At 46.3% G+C, this 18,263-nt stretch overlaps 1 protein-coding gene across 1 annotated transcript; it reads left to right on the top strand.

Annotated features, from left to right (window-relative positions):
- Nucleotides 1–285: 285 nt before the first annotated feature.
- On the top strand, nt 286–13,794 carry LOC136620489 (epoxide hydrolase 1-like). The gene is made up of 9 exons (XM_066595281.1): nt 286–391; nt 1,978–2,182; nt 2,712–2,892; nt 3,245–3,472; nt 8,465–8,594; nt 8,918–9,132; nt 10,429–10,537; nt 12,070–12,195; nt 13,334–13,794. Exons 1-9 carry the CDS (start codon nt 363–365, stop codon nt 13,533–13,535), a joined length of 1,425 nt encoding a protein of 474 aa, XP_066451378.1. The 5' UTR covers nt 286–362; the 3' UTR covers nt 13,536–13,794.
- Nucleotides 13,795–18,263: the final 4,469 nt, after the last annotated feature.

The following is an 18,263-nucleotide window of genomic DNA, read 5'->3' as shown; positions in this document are numbered from 1 at the left end:
GATTTTTTTTGGTATAACTAAACACAAAACGTATCAACTGAAACTGACCGCTAAGATGAAGTACAAGAAAACCGTCTCAGAGTCGCTCGGAGGAGTGAAAACATTCTAAGGTTATTACGGCATACAGTGACCCATGTCAGATGTGAAGAATGGGATCTAGTCTGAAGGTCGGGACTGGCTGCAGGCGGGAAGGGGTTAACAGAAAACCAGTTAAAACTGTCGGATGCATGTGACTGGCTTGGGGGTGATTGCGTGACCGGAGGGATTGTCTGCGGCTCTGTAATTATTGATCACACCCACCAAGGGTGGAGACGCTCAGCAATCCAAAATTCTCACAAGGCACCCAGACAGAAGTTGGAGACATGTGGAGACAAGTGCTGGAGAGTAGCAGGTAAGGGGGACCCCGATACCCCACATTATGGCCTGTGGGGGGCACTGTGAGCGCTGTGTGGTGCTGCTTCTTGGGGTCCCAACATAGTGAGAACATATAAGATTAGGGCAAACCGATGGTCTGCAGCTCTCTAGAGAGGTCACTGGTGTAATAATCTGCAGTATATGTCACTATTAGAGATGAGTGAGCATACTCGTTAAGGTCAGATACTCGTGCGAGTATCGTCCTTTTTGAGTACCTGCCTGCTCGTCAGAAATGATTTGGGTGCCGGCGGGGGTGAGCAGTTGGTTGCGGGAGTGAGCAGGGGGAGAGAGATCTTCCCCCCTCGTTCCCTCCCGCTCTCCCCTGCCGGCACCCGAATCTCTTCTGACGAGCAGGCAGGTACTCAAAAAGGACGATACTCGCACGAGTATCTGACCTTAACGAGTATGCTCGCTCATCCCTAGTCACTATGTATCTGTCAGGGGGTAGAGCGGACAGAGTGATGGTCTGCAGCTCTCTAGAGAGGTCAGTGGTGTAATAATCTGCAGGATATGTCACTATGTATCTGTCAGAGGGTAGAGCGGACAGAGTGATGGTCTGCAGCTCTCTAGAGAGGTCACTGGTGTACTAATCTGCAGGATATGTCACTATGTATCTGTCAGAGGGTAGAGCGGACAGAGTGATGGTCTGCAGCTCTCCAGAGAGGTTGCTGTTGCAATAATCTGCATTATATATGTATTTGTCAGGAGGTTTAGAGGACAGAGCGATGGTCTGCAGATCTCTAGAGAGGTCACTGGTGTAATAATATACAAAATATCTGTCGGGGTAGGGGAGATAGAGCAATGTTCTGCAGATGTCTACAGAAGTCACTGGTGTAATATTCTGCAGGATATATCACTCTCAGGCTAACTTCACACGGGCGAGTGATATTTTGAGCTGTGAAACGTGGCCCAATGTCGCGCTCACCAATGTGGGATTCCCTGCGGCTGCGGTTTTGTTTTCCTCCCATCACTTCAGGGAGGTAGCGATCCTCCACCACGGCTCTTAGTCACAGTGGAGGATCGTGGAGTGTTTCCCAGTGTTTTCAATGGGAAGCCTCGCATTGCACCTAGCACACCATGCAATGCTTTGCCAACCCTATTGAAAACAATGGGTGATGTGAGGGAACGTACAAAGATGGCAAACACCGCGAGAGCTTTACTGCGATGCAGAAGAGAATCGCTCACGTGTATGACCCCCATTCAGAAGAAAGGGTTCATATTCATGCGTCTCGCAACGCACAAATCTCGGGCCTTGGGAGGTTGCCTGCAGTCAGGGGATGCTATGCTGTGTTATTATTAAGCTCCATGTATACACTACATATAATAACCTCTTGAGCTCCCCCTACTGGTGGCTGCAGGGAGCAGAATTGTATCATATAATTATATGACTATGCAGTGGATTTGGAGCTTTGTGTTATATATTAATTCCTTAGTACAGGACATTTTACCCACTTGGATTCAGTGTTTTGGGGGACGGACAGTTACTTAAAGCTATCTTTTTTTTTTTTTTTTTTTTTTTTTCTGCATCTGTTACAAAAGCGCATTTGTTTCTCTTTCCCGCAGGTCGGCGTTCAATGACCACTGGCCGCACAGCGCTCTGGTTCCGGTCGGGGTTGGCGGTGCTGTACTTTGCTGGCTGCTATGTAGACGTAGAAAGCGAACCATAGACATGGGGGACGGGTGGTGGGGTGCCGGGGTGAAACCCCAGAAGACTGAGGACACCAGTGTGAGACCGTTCCGCATCGAGGTGTCTGAGGACGATATTAAGGTACTGGGGAGAACTTGGGGGTAACTGGTCACAGCGCCAACGCTCATGTATCATACCGCTTACTAGTGATACCACTGAAAATAATAATGCGCCTTTTTATACTATCAATATGACTAATCTAGCTTGGTCTCATTGGGCGCCATTTTTTTTGGTGTGTGCCAATACCTACCAGGGGCATCCCTAAAAGAATAAAGAAAACTATTTTGAGTAAAATTGCACCATGGGTCAATCTAGTTTATTAAGTGTGGGACTACCTCGATGATGTTCAAATGACCCAGTACTTCTCACAGCTAAGGGTTCGTTACAATGTGTCAGTCCAGACAATCCTCTGATATAAACGGCCTGGACCAAAGAATGACACATTACCTGAACTGATACATTGTAACAGACTATCAAGACTGGAGAGACTTTTGCTGCTGCTATTGACCTCACATGGGTTTGTGTGCACTGATACATTGTAACAAACCCTCAGCTGTGTGACCTGGACTAGTTTCAGTAAAGTGTCCACACCATGTTGTGTGATCTCCAGGATCTCCATGAACGTCTGGATCGGACCCGCTATGTTACCCCCCTGGAGGATTCACAGTTCCATTATGGCTTTAGAGGGACGGAGCTCCAGAAGATCGTCTCCTACTGGAGGAACACGTTTGACTGGGGCAAGCAGGTGGAGACCATCAATAGATACCCGCACTACAAGACCAACATCGAAGGTTAGTTCTACAGGGGCTGAGAGGCGATAAGAAATTGTATTACTACGTTGGGAAAGGTGGCGTTGAGGCTCCATTGAGATATATATATATTTTTTTTTTTTCTTTTTCAACAGGTTGTTCGTTTTTTTTTTTTTTTGTTTTTTTTTAACGATGCTCAACGCTGATCTACGTGTCTAAACAAGTTGCATGAATGAGTTAACAGTGACGCCACTTGTTCAAACGAGAATCGGCTCGTATAAAACTGCCATTATCTAAACCAGTCGCCTCCACCGCGGCCAAAAAATCCCAGCCCACTGGGTCTTCACAGATGTCAGTGTACTAATCTTTGAACCATTGTGTTTGGTTCCTGCAGGTCTGGACGTCCATTTTCTCCATGTGAAGCCCCCGCACCTTCAGCCCGGCCAGAAGGCCGTCCCCCTCCTCATGGTCCATGGCTGGCCCGGCTCCGTATATGAATTCTACCGCATAATCCCACTGCTGACAGAACCCGGGAAGCACGGACTGGACCCCAGCGTCACATTTGAGGTCATCTGTCCCTCTATTCCAGGATACGGCTTCTCTGAAGCGCCACACAAGAAAGGTACGTAGAGGGATGGACTTAAAGACGTCACACCCAGGTTCTTGTGCCAATGACTTGCCTGCCAGGAACGGTGTTCTAGAAATGACAAATAGGTGGACACTAGATTATGTCAGACATTATATTAATAATTATGTATCATACAGTATGTTACATTATACTACATATAGTACACTATATTATATTACATTTACTATACAGTACTTTATATTTTTTTGGGAGCTCACAGGTTCCTTTAACGGGAATCTGTCACCTTGGTTTTGCAGCCTCCGCTGGGGGCACCTTAAAATGGTGCCTGTCCCACTCATATGTCTGATGTATCTGTTCAGTATTTTGGGAGGAACTAGCATTTTATTAGTAGCAGCCAGACACAGAACTAGTCCTACATATTCATGAGCTGCAGGCTAGCCACAGCCACCCCGCCCTCTAGCCAATGATTGGCAGCTCTCTCACTATACACAGTAATAGGCAGACAGCAGTTGGAGTGCGGGATGGGTGTAGCTAGCCTGCAGCTCATGAATATCCAGGACTACCTTAAAGGGGTTCTGTCTTTAGAAAACAAAAATTCTATCAAAGTTCTAACAACCACCTGACGGTACCTGTGATGTCAGTTACTGGCTCCTAGCTCTGCCTCCCTGATCACATGGCGGTGATTTCATCACAGGTCCTTTATCCTTCTTGTGCACTGAATGAGGGATTATGGGCAGACTACATCCCCCCACAAACACTTGCTGCCTCAGTTGCTATGGATACAGCAGTACTCAGTCTGGCAGTTTATAGCTGGTTGTGAGACAGCTGCCCACCTGTGTGGAGACTTTCCTAAGAATGACTAGTCCTTCCCTATTCCTTCTCAGTCAGTGGTTTTACTGCATCTTCTCTCCGACGATCTTCTCCTGTCTCCTGCAGTTCCTCCAGGTCACCTCACTTCCAGCCGTCCGATTTTTCGTCTTCAGGTGATGAAGCGTCCATTGTCAGCACTCTCCTTCCTGCAGGGCAATGTACTGGTCAATAGTGACGTAGCGTTTATGGCCTAGCAGGGAGTGCCGAGCTACTGCCTAGGAAGGAATGCTGATCTATTGCTGAGACTGCGCATGTGCACTGTCTCCTCAATAGTATATGAATTCTCGTGGAGAGACAGCACGCATGCGCAGTTTCAGCAATAAATCAGTATTCCTTCCTAGGCAGTGAACATTGTCGCTAGTGACATAACCTACACTGACCTGCAGGAAGAAGAATGCAGAGAAAGAACACCCAATAACAAGGGAGGAGGATCTGGACTGCTTGAGGGGAGGTGACTCGGGGGACTGGAGAAGATCAGTGAGGAGAAGATGGTGTAAGAAGACGGCCTGGGGAGTATTAATAATTTTTTTTTTTAAATGGCAAAACCCTTTATGTACTCCTCTATGCATGTGCTGCTAGTGATAAAAAGCAAGTTTCACCCAAACTACTGCACAGATCCGAACAGCAGACATCTCTGTAATTAACCCCTTCACGATCAATGACATACCGGTACGTCATGGAGCGTCGGGGTATATATGAAGAGAGGTTGCGTGGCAACCTCTCTTCATACAGTGCGGGCGTCAGCTGTTTATAACAGCTGACACCCGCAGGCAATAGCCGATCGCGGCCAATTGCTGCTATTAACCATTTAAATCCCCCGAACGATGTTGGGGGGGTCCCGCACGGCCCCCCCCGCGGTGAGATCGGGGGAGCCGTGCAGGTGTCATGGCAGCCGGGGGCCTAATGAAAGGCCCCAGGACTGCCTATCAAGCCATCCCCGTGGGGTGGCTTGATAGACTGAATGTCAAAAAGCAGTATGACGTCATACTGCAGGAGCGATCAAAGCATCCCCAGGAGGACTTCAAAGTAATGTAAAAAAAAAAAATCAATAAAGTTTTTTTAATTGGAAAAAAAAAAGTTGTAAAAGTTTAAATGACCCCCCTTTTGCCATATGTATTATTAAAAAATCTAAATAATAAATTAAAAATATGTATTTGGTATTGCCACGTCCGTAAAAGTCTGAACTATCAAAGTAGTGCATTATTTTTCCTGCACGGTAAACGTTGTCCGAAAAAAAAATAAAATAAAGAACCCCAGAAATGCACTTTTTTAGTTATCCTGTCTCCCAGAAAAAACGCAATAAAAAGCGATTAAAAAGTCTTATGTATTCGAAACTGGTACTATCAGAAACTACAGAACATCCCGCAAAAAATGAGCCCTTGCTAAACTATGTCGATGGAAAAATAAAAAAGTTATTGCGCGCACAAAATGACGGCAGAAAATAATTGAAAAAAATCAAGTCTTTGAAAAAAAAAGAGGAGTATAGTAAAAAAAAAAACTATACAAGTTTGGTATCGTAGTAATTGTACCGACCCATAGAGTAAAGCTATCATGTCGTTTTTGTTGGCGTTTGTGCGTCGTAGAAACCAGACGCACTAAAAGATGGCGAAATTTCGTTTTTTTTGTTTGTTTTTTTTCATTTTACTCCACTTAGAATTTTTTAAAAGTTTTTCAGTACATTATATGGTACTTTAAATAGCACCATTAAAAAATACAACTCGTCCCGCAAAAAACAAGCCCTCATACAGCGACGTTGATGGATAAATAAAGGAGTTACGATTTTTTTTTAAAGGGGGAGGAAAAAACGAAAAAGGAAAAAGAAAAAGGGGCCGCATCATTAAGGGGTTAATATAGCCGTCACTACTTTGTGCTGCTCTTAGAGGGGTGCAAAAAAGAAGCTGACAGTCTTTTTTACATAGGTGTACGTGTGTTGCCCAGTGCAAGTTGCTCCGGAGAATCTCAGGCACACCTCCTGTGTAGAGCTATAGGACCAATCTCATGCAGGGCGTCAGCAAAACGCAGCGATTTCGATTGTGACGTTTTGCCGTGATTTTACCGCCATTTTCAGATGCAGGTTACTTCCTCCACCAGCGGGTTTTGGCGCACCCCATGGTGATGGGGTGTGCTAAATGCAGCAAAATGGAGCAGGCAGCACTAGAGAGCGCCGCATTCCAGTGCATGTCTGCGAGGCCCCATTGAAATCAATGGGAACGTTACACTATTTGCAGTAAAAAAAAAAAACAGGTGTGTGAGCGGCCTGAAGCCCAAGTGTGCAACACAGAAGAAGTGTTGCAGATTTTCTGCCGCGCAAAATCCGTACCCCGTAGTTAAGATTTTGACACGGTTATTGGTGTGAATATGCACCAAATTCCGCTATGTGTGATCATACTGTTACTGTCCTCTATAATACCCTTAGTGGAACTCGCAGGAGGGGATGCTACACCCTATACCAGTGATGGTGACCCTTTTAGTGACCGAGTGCCCAAACGAGCCAACTCAAAATAGATCAGGAGGAACGCAATTTAGTTTTTTTGGGTTTTTTTTTCCCCCCTAGCTGGAGTATTGGAGCAGATTTTGGCTGGATATCAGCTGCATATCCGCAGTTGATTTCATACTATCTGGCGCTCCCCCCTCACCTCCTCCGTAGGCTTCCCCGCAGTCAGCGCTTCCCGGTTAATGGTTCCTAGCAACCTGTGGTGTCCTCACCTGACCAGCGACGCCACACCTGACCAGGATGCAAGAAACCGGAAGCCGGGGAGCGCTGACAATGGAAAGCCTATGGAGGAGGTAAAGGGGAGCGCAGCATAGTATGACACTAGCTGCAGGTACGAGGCTGATTTCCAGTCAAATCCGCACAAATGGACATTCCGCAGCATTTCTGCCATGTGTAAACCTACCCTAAGTCAGCTTGAGGTACACTGCCAGGTGCAGAGTGGCCCCAGTAGTGATGGTGTCGCCCCCACAGTGGCCCCAGTAGTGATGGCGTCGCCCCCACAGTGGCCCCAGTAGTGATGGCGTCGCCCCCACAGTGGCCCCAGTAGTGATGGCGTCGCCCCCACAGTGGCCCCAGTAGTGATGGCGTCGCCCCCACAGTGGCCCCAGTAGTGATGGCGTCGCCCCCACAGTGGCCCCAGTAGTGATGGCGTCGCCCCCACAGTGGCCCCAGTAGTGATGGCGTCGCCCCCACAGTGGCCCCAGTAGTGATGGCGTCGCCCCCACAGTGGCCCCAGTAGTGAGGGCGTCGCCCCCACAGTGGCCCCAGTAGTGAGGGCGTCGCCCCCACAGTGGCCCCAGTAGTGAGGGCGTCGCCCCCACAGTGGCCCCAGTAGTGAGGGTGTCGCCCCCACAGTGGCCCCAGTAGTGAGGGTGTCGCCCCCACAGTGGCCCCAGTAGTGAGGGTGTCGCCCCTACAGTGGCCCCAGTAGTGATATTTTTGTTGGCCATTTAGTCATTCACGACCCTAAAGGCGAGCTTTCTCCATGTTGAATCATTTGAGAGCCTTTCCATAGAGCTTCCAAGGCGAGATTTTTCAACATGGTAGGTCGCCAGGTCTTTCCCTAACCCTCCATATTTATCCAGGCTTGGGAACAGCGTATATGGATGACTCCTACACGGCTGGGTTTCAGTAGTAATGGTGACCCCCACCCCCCTAGTGGCCCCAGTAGTATTACTATTACTACTCGGGCTGATATAGGGGAGAGACACTTTTACTAATCCGCTCCAGTAGTAATAGCGTCTCCTTGAAACCCATATATGTACCTCCTTGTCGTTGAAACGCTGTTCTTTCTCTTTTCGGTGCTGCTACGAACATCAGTGTCTGCTCCCAGATGCATTCTCCCTTCTCTCCTTCTATGGAACCAAGGAAGAGAGGTCAGGGGAGGAGGATCCTAGGTGCACATATTGACGCCAGAGTGCATCGGGATCAGCGCCACGAATGGCGTTGCTGAGTGATTACAAGCTGGGGGGCCGCTGCACCCCGGCTGGTTATCACTATCGTGGTGAGCAGCTGTCAGCTCTGCTTGTCCACATGCCATAGGTTCACTGCCACGGCCCTGTACTATTTCTTTTTTTTTTTCCATGTTATATCATACAGTATGTTGTATCACAGTATATGACCCCATACCATACAAGTATTTGTTGTGATATCGCCCTCAGGTTTCAACACTATTGCAGCCGCTCGCGTCTTCTACAAACTGATGCTGAGACTGGGATTTAGTGAGTTCTACCTGCAAGGAGGAGACTGGGGGAGTCTAATCACCAGTGTGTTGTCACAGATGAAACCGCAGTAAGTTGTCAGGCTGAATTGAGAAATCGCTCGCCCCAAGGTCTGTGGAGGGGTGGAGAAGTATCAGTGTGGCCCCATATTGCATGGTCCGTCACTGTACAAATACTTCTCTTACCTGGGACTGACCTCTCATTGTCACCCCCTGCCTGTTCAGGGTCTGTACAAGGCCTGTGCAGCTGTAGTGCATTGTGGAAGATGTAAAGCTGTTCTTTACTAGGAATTGGCTGCACTGAGGTCTCCTGTAAGAGGTGGGTGTTGCTCGCGCTCTGTAGCGTGGTTCTTACACCTGTAAGGCATCTTATTCCATCTCCTCTCTTTCTCAGGTCGGTGAAGGGTCTCCACCTCAATATGGTTCCTATGCGTATGGGAGGACTCAAGACACTTCTGTGTGTACTTCTTGGCCGTCATCTACCTTGGCTTGTCGGTTTCACAAGAGAAGACGTGAGACGTTTCTTCCCGTACCTTGAGAAGTGGGTGTACACCGTAATTCGAGAGACGGGCTTCCTCCATATTCAAGCCACCAAACCGGACACTATTGGTAATGAGTCCCCTGAACAGAAGACATTGAAATCTATGGCAGTGCCGCTGTTACTCTACGTCCTGCCGCTGTTACTGACCTTCTGTTCTGGGCAAGAAGTGGAATAATAGCAGGTTGTAGGATCAACTGATTGACTGGCAGACCCCATCCATGAACTACTGATGACTTGGGGTGAATTTGGGGTGGGTTTGAATTGTGGGATCTGGGGTGGGCATCTGTCTGCGGATTTCGCAGCAAATGCCGCCCATAACATGCAGTGCAAAAGTGATTCTTCATGCACACGAGTGGAAACCAATTGCGGTTTCCGCTTGCACATGAAAAACCGCATCATGCTCCATTTTCCTGCGGTGTCCGCGTGGATTGCTTCCATTGAAGTCAATGGAAGCTGTCTGACCCACGGCCCGTCTGCAATTGACATTGTGGACGGGCTGCAGATTCCACAGGAAAAGCAGGAGTTGGAAAAAAAAATCTGTACTGCGCATGTCCAACGGCGAGCCATGCGGAGCATTCGCCGTACAGAAAGAAAAAGAAGGCTGGTATGCAGACGCCACTGCTACCGTGGCTGAATTCCGCTACGGGAATCCGACCCGCCCGTGTGCATGCGGAGATATCCAGAGGAAATCGGGTCATCAGTTGAAAATTGGAGAAGAAACCCTTTTTAAACACAGATTATAGGGGGCTCCTCAGGGAACAACATGTTTTATATTTAAAGGCTGAAGACCCATCCTGACATAGCTGGGCGTTTGTTACAATGTGTCAGTTTATCTTTTGTGACCTAAACACATCAGCAGCACCATTTGGTGTCCTTTTCTGGACCTCCAGGCTGATGGCTCTACCTGTACTGTGTCAGCAGGGCTCTGGATGTGAACAATGAGACAAGCCATTCACTGACAGCAAGCGACTGGTTTTTATATCTCACTTCCTCTTCATCCTCAAAATATCAAAGTTGCAGAATGCTCCATTATCTGCGTCCTGTCCACTACCACTTTACCAGACATGCCTGTTAGAGAGTGTGCTGTTACACTGTGCCAGCCTCATGCATTGAGCCCTGACTGTTACTGTCACTGCCTGTTTCGTGTCCTGATGGCCATTCTTTAATCAGTGACCGTTATTGATCATGAAATGGTGATCAGAGGGACGGATTCTACCCCAATGGAAACTCCACAGACCGCATAGTAAAATATTGCGTTGCCAACTTTTCTCCCCCCAGTAGACTTGGTTGGAAGCTGCTGCTTTAGGAGCTATGACTGTAATGGGACTTCTTGTATGACCAGCTGTTCTCCTCTCCTTCTCCAGGCTCCGCTTTGAATGACTCCCCTGCTGGTCTTGCAGCCTACATTTTGAAGAAGTTTTCTACATGTACAGATCCAGACTTCATACAACTAGAGGATGGAGGCCTGCAGAGGTCAGAATATAGTAACATATGTCCATGCCATACGGCCAATTCTCCCACCCCCGTCTTCCCAATGTTGGTCCAGAGGAAGACAACCCCCCCCCCCCCCCCCAAAAAAAAAACGATTGGATAGAAGCCAATTTTCCCCATTTTTAAGGGTAAAAATTCTGGCAATCAGAATAATTCCTGGATCACCGATCGATCCTTCTGAAGTAATCAGTGATATAATAATACATCATATATATCGCTCAAGGAAGATGTCCAGTCTATCCCCCGCCGCCCCCCCAAGCACACTCTGACAGGAATGCAGTTACTCGAGAAGAGCGTGCTCACTCATCTCTAGTCCAGACCCTTTTGTACTCTTAGTTCTCCAGGCAAAGGGTTCTATAGCCTCATGCTCTAACAGTAAATAACCCCCTTCTATGTCGATGTAGAAACCTACTTTCCTCTAGATGTTAAGGGCGCCCCCGTGTCACAGTCCTGGGTATAATAGACAATGGGAGAGATCTCTGACCTAACCCCTGATATCTATACATAGTTATTAGAGCGCCCCCTTGTTCCAGTCCTGGGTATAATAGATGATGGGAGAGATCTCTGTATTGTCCCCTGATATATTTATACATAGTTATTAGAGCGCCCCCTTGTTACAGTCCTGGGTATAATAGATGATGGGAGAGATCTCTGTACTGACCCCTGATATATTTATACATAGTTATTAGAGCGCCCCCTTGTTACAGTCCTGGGTATAATAGATGATGGGAGAGATCTCTGTACTGACCCCTGATATATTTATACATAGTTATTAGAGCGCCCCCTTGTTACAGTCCTGGGTATAATAGATGATGGGAGAGATCTCTGTACTGACCCCTGAAATATCTATACATAGTTATTAGAGCACCCCCTTGTTACAGTCCTGGGTATAAATAGATGATGGGAGATCTCTGTATTGTCCCCTGATATATTATACATAGTTATTGGGTTGCCCCTCAGACGTTTTTTTTTTCTAACCTAAATAATCACAACTTTCATGACCTCTCTGGGTATTGTAGTCCACCAATTATGTTTATTACTTTAGTTGTCCACCTTTGTACCCGCTCAAGCTCTGATATGTCCTTCTTGAGTACCGGGTTCATTCACAGCACTGCGTTCCATTTTCTTACTCCATTATGCTCTCAGTGGCCGAACTGTACTATTTTGTACTGCTTTTTAGAGCAATTTAATGACTGAGGTTCTGAACAGAGGAGTCAGCCATAGCGGACAGTTATAATTGATTCCACCTGACTTCCATCCAACATTTGGGTGTTTTTTGCTTTGAAAGCCACATAGAAATTAAATATTGCAATTTCCATATTGACCACTAGATGTCAGCACAACTGAACACCTCTGGAAAACTATTGCCATTCCTATCCTGCTAAGCTGTTATCTCATCATCACTAGCAGGTGGTAATAACAGAATAACACGTGTAATGTACTGCCTGAGCCAGAAGGAGAGCCGATACATGTAACGATGGAGAACTGACTGCTCTGTCATGTTGTTATCACAGGAAATTCTCTATGGATGATCTTCTTACTAACGTGATGATCTACTGGGTAACGGGATCCAGTACATCTTCTGCAAGGTTCTACAAGGAGAATTTCACTCGAGAATTCCAAACTTCTCCCACAGCGAGGTAAATTCTGAAACTGGTTGTTGGTGGTCACATAATTATATACAGCAGATACCCAGGTTATACCGGCACGGTCCATATTACTATATACAGGGAGATGTATAACTTATATCTGCTATACATATATAATTATATACAGACTATACTCAGGTTATACCAGCATGGTCCATATCACTATATACAGGAGATGTATAACTTATACCAGCTATACATATATAATTATATACAGGAGGTACCCAGGTTATACCAGCATGCTCCATATCACTATATACAGGAGATGTATAACTTATACCAGCTGTACATATATAATTATATATAGAAGATACCCAGGTTATACCAGCACGCTCCATATCACTATATACAGGAGATGTATAACTTATACCAGCTGTACATATATAATTATATATAGAAGATACCCAGGTTATACCAGCATGCTTCATATCACTATATACAGGAGATGTATAACTTATACCAGCTGTACATATATAATTATATACAGGAGACACCCAGGTTATACCGGCATGCTCCATATCACTATATACAGGGGATGTATAACTTATACCAGCGGTACATATATAATTATATACAGATGATACCCATGTTATACCGGCACGGTCCATATCACTATATACAGGGAGATGTATAACTTATATCTGCTATACATATATAATTATATACAGACTATACTCAGGTTATACCAGCATGGTCCATATCACTATATACAGGAGATGTATAACTTATACCAGCTATACATATATAATTATATACAGGAGGTACCCAGGTTATACCAGCATGCTCCATATCACTATATACAGGAGATGTATAACTTATACCAGCTGTACATATATAATTATATATAGAAGATACCCAGGTTATACCAGCATGCTTCATATCACTATATACAGGAGCTGTATAACTTATACCAGCTGTACATATATAATTATATACAGGAGACACCCAGGTTATACCGGCATGCTCCATATCACTATATACAGGGGATGTATAACTTATACCAGCGGTACATATATAATTATATACAGATGATACCCATGTTATACCGGCACGGTCCATATCACTATATACAGGGAGATGTATAACTTATACCCACTGTACATATAATTATATACTGTCTTTCTTCTAGGACCCCTGTATATGTCCCTACTGGCATTGCTGCCTTTCCCTATGAGCTGACTCACACCCCCAGGGTATTGGCTAAAGACATATACAAGAACATTGTCACTTACACCTACATGCCGCGTGGAGGACATTTTGCCGCCTTCGAGGAGCCTGAACTTCTTGCCCGCGACGTCCAGAACTTTGTATTAAAATTAGAAAAAAACTAAAGAATAGAATATACAAATGGCGATATATTTCGGTAACAAGTGGGTAATGAAGTGTCAGACACAATCGCCCCAGCATTGTAGGAAGATTACACACAAGTGGGAGAGGAAATGAAAAGGCAGAAAAAAATAATAAATTGTCAGACCTCCCATTTGACTGCAGGGTTTGCGCCTGGAAAATCCAATGACTCCTATAGGAGGCCGCAAATTTGTTGTTACACACTTGGAGAATAGAAATAAAATTATCATCAGAATTGTGAAATTTAGAAAGGTTTATGCAAACAATGATCCTAAAGTCTTTTCTTTAGGCTGGGTTCACACAGGGCAGATTTGCCGCAGAACTGCTTCTGCGGCAAAACCGCTTTAAAGTTTAATTTGGGCTTGCGGATTTTGCTGCTTATTTTCGTGCGGAAAAATCCGCAAGCGGTTTTTTCCGCAGCGCTTTTTTACTTTTTGCCGCGTATTTGCTGTGGATTTAGCTGCGTCCATAGCGCTCTATGGACAAAAAAAGCACTGCGGAAATGACCAAAGAATGAACATGCTGCATCTTTGAAAACCGCGCTGCAGTTGCATTTCCGCACTGCGGCTGTGCGGGAAAAATCCGCACTGTGAGAACAGCTTTTTGGCAAATCTCATTTGTGCTGCATTGCACTGCAAACGCAGCAGTTTTGCCGCAGTGCGGATATGCAACGGCAATCCACGGCAAAACCGCAGCAAATCCACCCTGTGTGAACACAACCTTAATGCTGTGTATATATATGTGTTGACATTGCCTGCGACCAAGCTCGTGTGTGACTCTACCTATATACTGTACACAACAGGAACATTCAATTAAGTATATTACAATTTTGAAGTCCAACATGAAGACTGCTGGATGGAGAAAGTTCTTTCATCACTCCTGGATTGGAATGGTTTGATTCCATGCTGAATGTTAGAACAACATTGACATTTGGCCCGATTGCACCAAAAACTACCTATTACAGGTTTAAGAGGATGTAGGGGAGATATAGATATATCTATATTTGTTTTCTTAATTGACTAGTATATTTTTGAAAGACGGTGCTCTTCTATATATACACCGCTCCGTTTGGATGGCACTATATACTTTGATTGTGAATCTCTTTCTAGAATGTGTCAATGTCATTGGATAGCAACAAATAACATAGGGAATCAACCTGGACTGGGGACAGTCGCAGTAAGGGTGAATGCACATGGGCAGAAATTGGGCAGGATTTCCCGCCAAGTTTCTGCCCGTACCCGCTGCCATAGCATTGCCTTGGTTTATGCAATCCTATGCAGACAGCTGCGATTGTGCGTGAAAACTCATGCGGTAAACAAATCGCGGCATGCCCTATTTCTGTGCGAGCCTCGCAGAGGTCGGCACAGAAACGTCACCGCTGACACGCCAGCTCTGAACTGTGTATGTGCATCTGTGCGCCAGCCGGCACATCGCAGAGCGGAAAGAAGACACCGGAGGAGGAGAGCCGCGGGTCACTGCAGGGGTGCGGGATCCGACCCGGTCGTCTGCATTCTCCCGGCCGTGGTATAAGCAATGTGTTTTGGAAGCAATGCATATTTATTTTTAAGTAAACTTGTGAAATGAGGATTTTCACATATTTAGGCCGCCTGCACACGAGCGAAAATCCCGCCGCGGGATTTCCGCCGCTGAAAGTTTGCATAGGAGTGCATTAAAATACTCACTCCTATGCAGACGGCCGCGGTTTGGCCGCGCGAAATCTCGCGCGGCAAACGAACCGCGGCATGTCCTAATTTTCTGCGGGGCACGCACTCACCCGGCCACCGGCTCCGGTCTGCGCATGCGCCGGCTGCGCGGCAGCCGGCACATGAAAGAGCCGGGGCCGCCAGGCGCGGGTGAGTACGCGCTCGTCCCTGCAGGCGCTCGGGTCGGATCGCGCGGCGAGAATTCTTGCTGCCGGATCCGACCCGCTCGTCTGCAGGCGGCCTTACATAAACACATATGCTACTTTTGGGAATGCTCCACCTCCCAAGGTTTACCCCTGAAGGTGGAGCAACCAGAGGGACATACCCTTACGAAAAGGACATGATCTCGCTGGGTGAATAATTACAATTCTTGTGGGTATCTCACATGTGCATTGCTGCCACACATCTAATGTTAGAATACGATTAAAAATCCATCCAAAGGACTACCTTAGTCGGACAAATCCATTCCTCCTTCAGACATTGGTCCCCGGGTTCCTCTGTTCTGTGTAGAGTGACCCCCCGTCCCCCCCACACACACACACCAACTTCCTCTGAACCATAGTAAGCAACCTGCTATGTTCCTCTGATCCATGATGTGTGACTGCTTTGCTTCCTCTGAGCCGTTGTGGGTCCATTGTGCTCCATGGTCGCGGATATACCCACAGCCTATACATAAGTACGTTGTGCACGGGCTGCGGGTATCCGCGTCATCACTAAACGACAGCATGGGAAATACAAACAAAAAAAGGTGTACTGCGCAGTACATTAGACGGCCGTACGCAGGGCCATGGCCGGGCTCACCGCTGCGGGCCTCTGCAAATGGATTCCACATCCGGCAGTGTGAGCCCGGCGTTATTCAGACCGCTGCCTGTAATACATAATTTACAAGAAGCCCCGAGAACGCTCGCCTTCATTCAGTTCCAGGAGCAGCTTGTTGAGCGCCTTCTGTGTGAGACCGCCGCACCGCAGCAAGATTACGAAGACTCACAGAGCGCCACTTTATACTCCCCTTCCCTGCCATTGAGGTCAAGAAATGACCCCCAAAAAAGCATGGGAGGAGGACAGATCCTGATTTTAATGCCCCATGTACCCATCCCAAGTGGGCCTCCGTAATTACCCCTGTCTTTGGACTTACCACAAAGTTTACATTATTGCTTTTATCTAAGATTTAGGGAACGCCAAAAAGGGCGCGGAGGGGCAATAATTGTTTTAGGGAGTCAATTTTTTTCTGCACAAGTGAGCAATGGGGTCTAGAATTTAATCAGATGTGCCCTGAAATCCAATGCATCTTCCCTCCATACAGACCTAGCCATGTATCCAGTAAGTAGATTGGGCCACAATGGGTATGTTTCTGAACATGGGACAAATGGGGGTAACCATTTTGGGGTGAAAGTTTTCATTCCTATGTACACTGTACAAAAAAAACTGGTTTTAAAATTACACAATACCCATACAAATGAAAATAATTTTTTTTTCTGCTTTGCTTAGATTAATTAAAAAACTGTGGGGTCAAAATACACAGTACACCCCTAGATGAATTTGTTAAGGGGTCTAGTTTTCAAAATTGGGTCATTTGTGGGGGTTCTTTATCAATTTGGCTGCTCAGTGGCTCTACAAGTGAGCAACAGGGCCTGGAACCCAATGGGTGTTCCCTGCATTATAGGTCTAGCCATGTGTCCATGTAGCCTGTAAGTAAATTAGGGCCACAACGGGTATGTTTCTGAACAACGAACAAACAGGGGGATCCATTTTGGGGTGAAAGTCTTCATTCCTATGTATGCTGTACAAAAAAAAGTTTTTAAATTGACACAATTACCCCAAAAAATGAAAGTTTAATTTTTTTTCCTTCTGCTTTGCTCAGATTCATTCAAAAACTGTGGGGTGAATTAGATAAATTAATTAAGGGGTCTAGTTTTCAAAATGGGGTCATTTGTGGGGGATCTCTGACGTTTTGGGCGCTCAAGGGCTCTACAAGTGTGCAACGGGGCCTAAAACACCTTCAAGCAAAATTTCTGTTCTGAAAGCCACCGGCTGCTCCTTTCATTTTGCACCCCGTTGTGCATACGGACAGAAGATTAGGGCCACAACGGGTATGTTTCTGAACACTGGACACACAGGGGGATCCATTTTGGGGTGCAAGTCTTTATTCATATGTGTGCTGTACAAAAAAAAACTATTTTTAAAATGACGCAATTGGCAAAAAAAATGACAATCATTTTTTCCTTCTGCCTTCATTATGATGCTCTTCTATTGAGCTGTTCCAGCACGTTTTTATTTTTGGAGTTTTCCCAAACTGTCAGACTTGCCACTAATTTGACACCAGGATGTAAACTGCAAACATTGACAAAGGAAGAGAGAAACTGGAATCGCAAAACAAACTGCTCAATGCAACCAGCCGAAACCCAGGATCCAACCACGGGCCTTTTTATCTTCAGTCTAACACTCTTCCAACTGAACTATTTTGGCTGATATGTGCAGCTTTTTTTTAATATTCAAAGACCTTAGAATTAACTGGAAACTTGATGTACTGAAGGATAAAAACTACAAACATTGACAAAAGAAAATAGAAATCAATATAATACAAAAAACATGCTTAAAGGGGTTGTCTCGCGGCAGCAAGCGGGGTTAAGTACTTCTGTATGGCCATATTAATGCCCTTTGTAATATACATCGTGCATTAAATATGAGCCATACAGAAGTTATTCACTTACCTTCCCTGCGCTGGTGTCCCCGTCTCCATGGCTCCGTCTAACTTCACCGTCTAATCTCCCGATTAGACGCGCTTGTGCAGAAGGGTCTTCTGCCTTTGGGTCTGTCCGGCAGCAGCGGCGTTCTGGCTCCGCCCTCTTCTACGCGTCATCGCGTAGCTCCGCCCCGTCACGTGTGCCGATTCCAGCCAATCAGGAGGCTGGAATCGGCACACGTGACGGGGCGGAGCTACGCGATGACGCGTAGAAGGGGCGGGGCCAGAACGCCGCTCGTGCCAGACCGAGCCGAAGGCAGAAGACC

The sequence above is a fragment of the Eleutherodactylus coqui genome, chromosome 3, assembly GCF_035609145.1.
Source record: "Eleutherodactylus coqui strain aEleCoq1 chromosome 3, aEleCoq1.hap1, whole genome shotgun sequence".
NCBI classification, from domain to species: Eukaryota; Metazoa; Chordata; class Amphibia; order Anura; family Eleutherodactylidae; genus Eleutherodactylus; species Eleutherodactylus coqui.
This window is presented reverse-complemented; position numbering and strand designations above follow the sequence as displayed.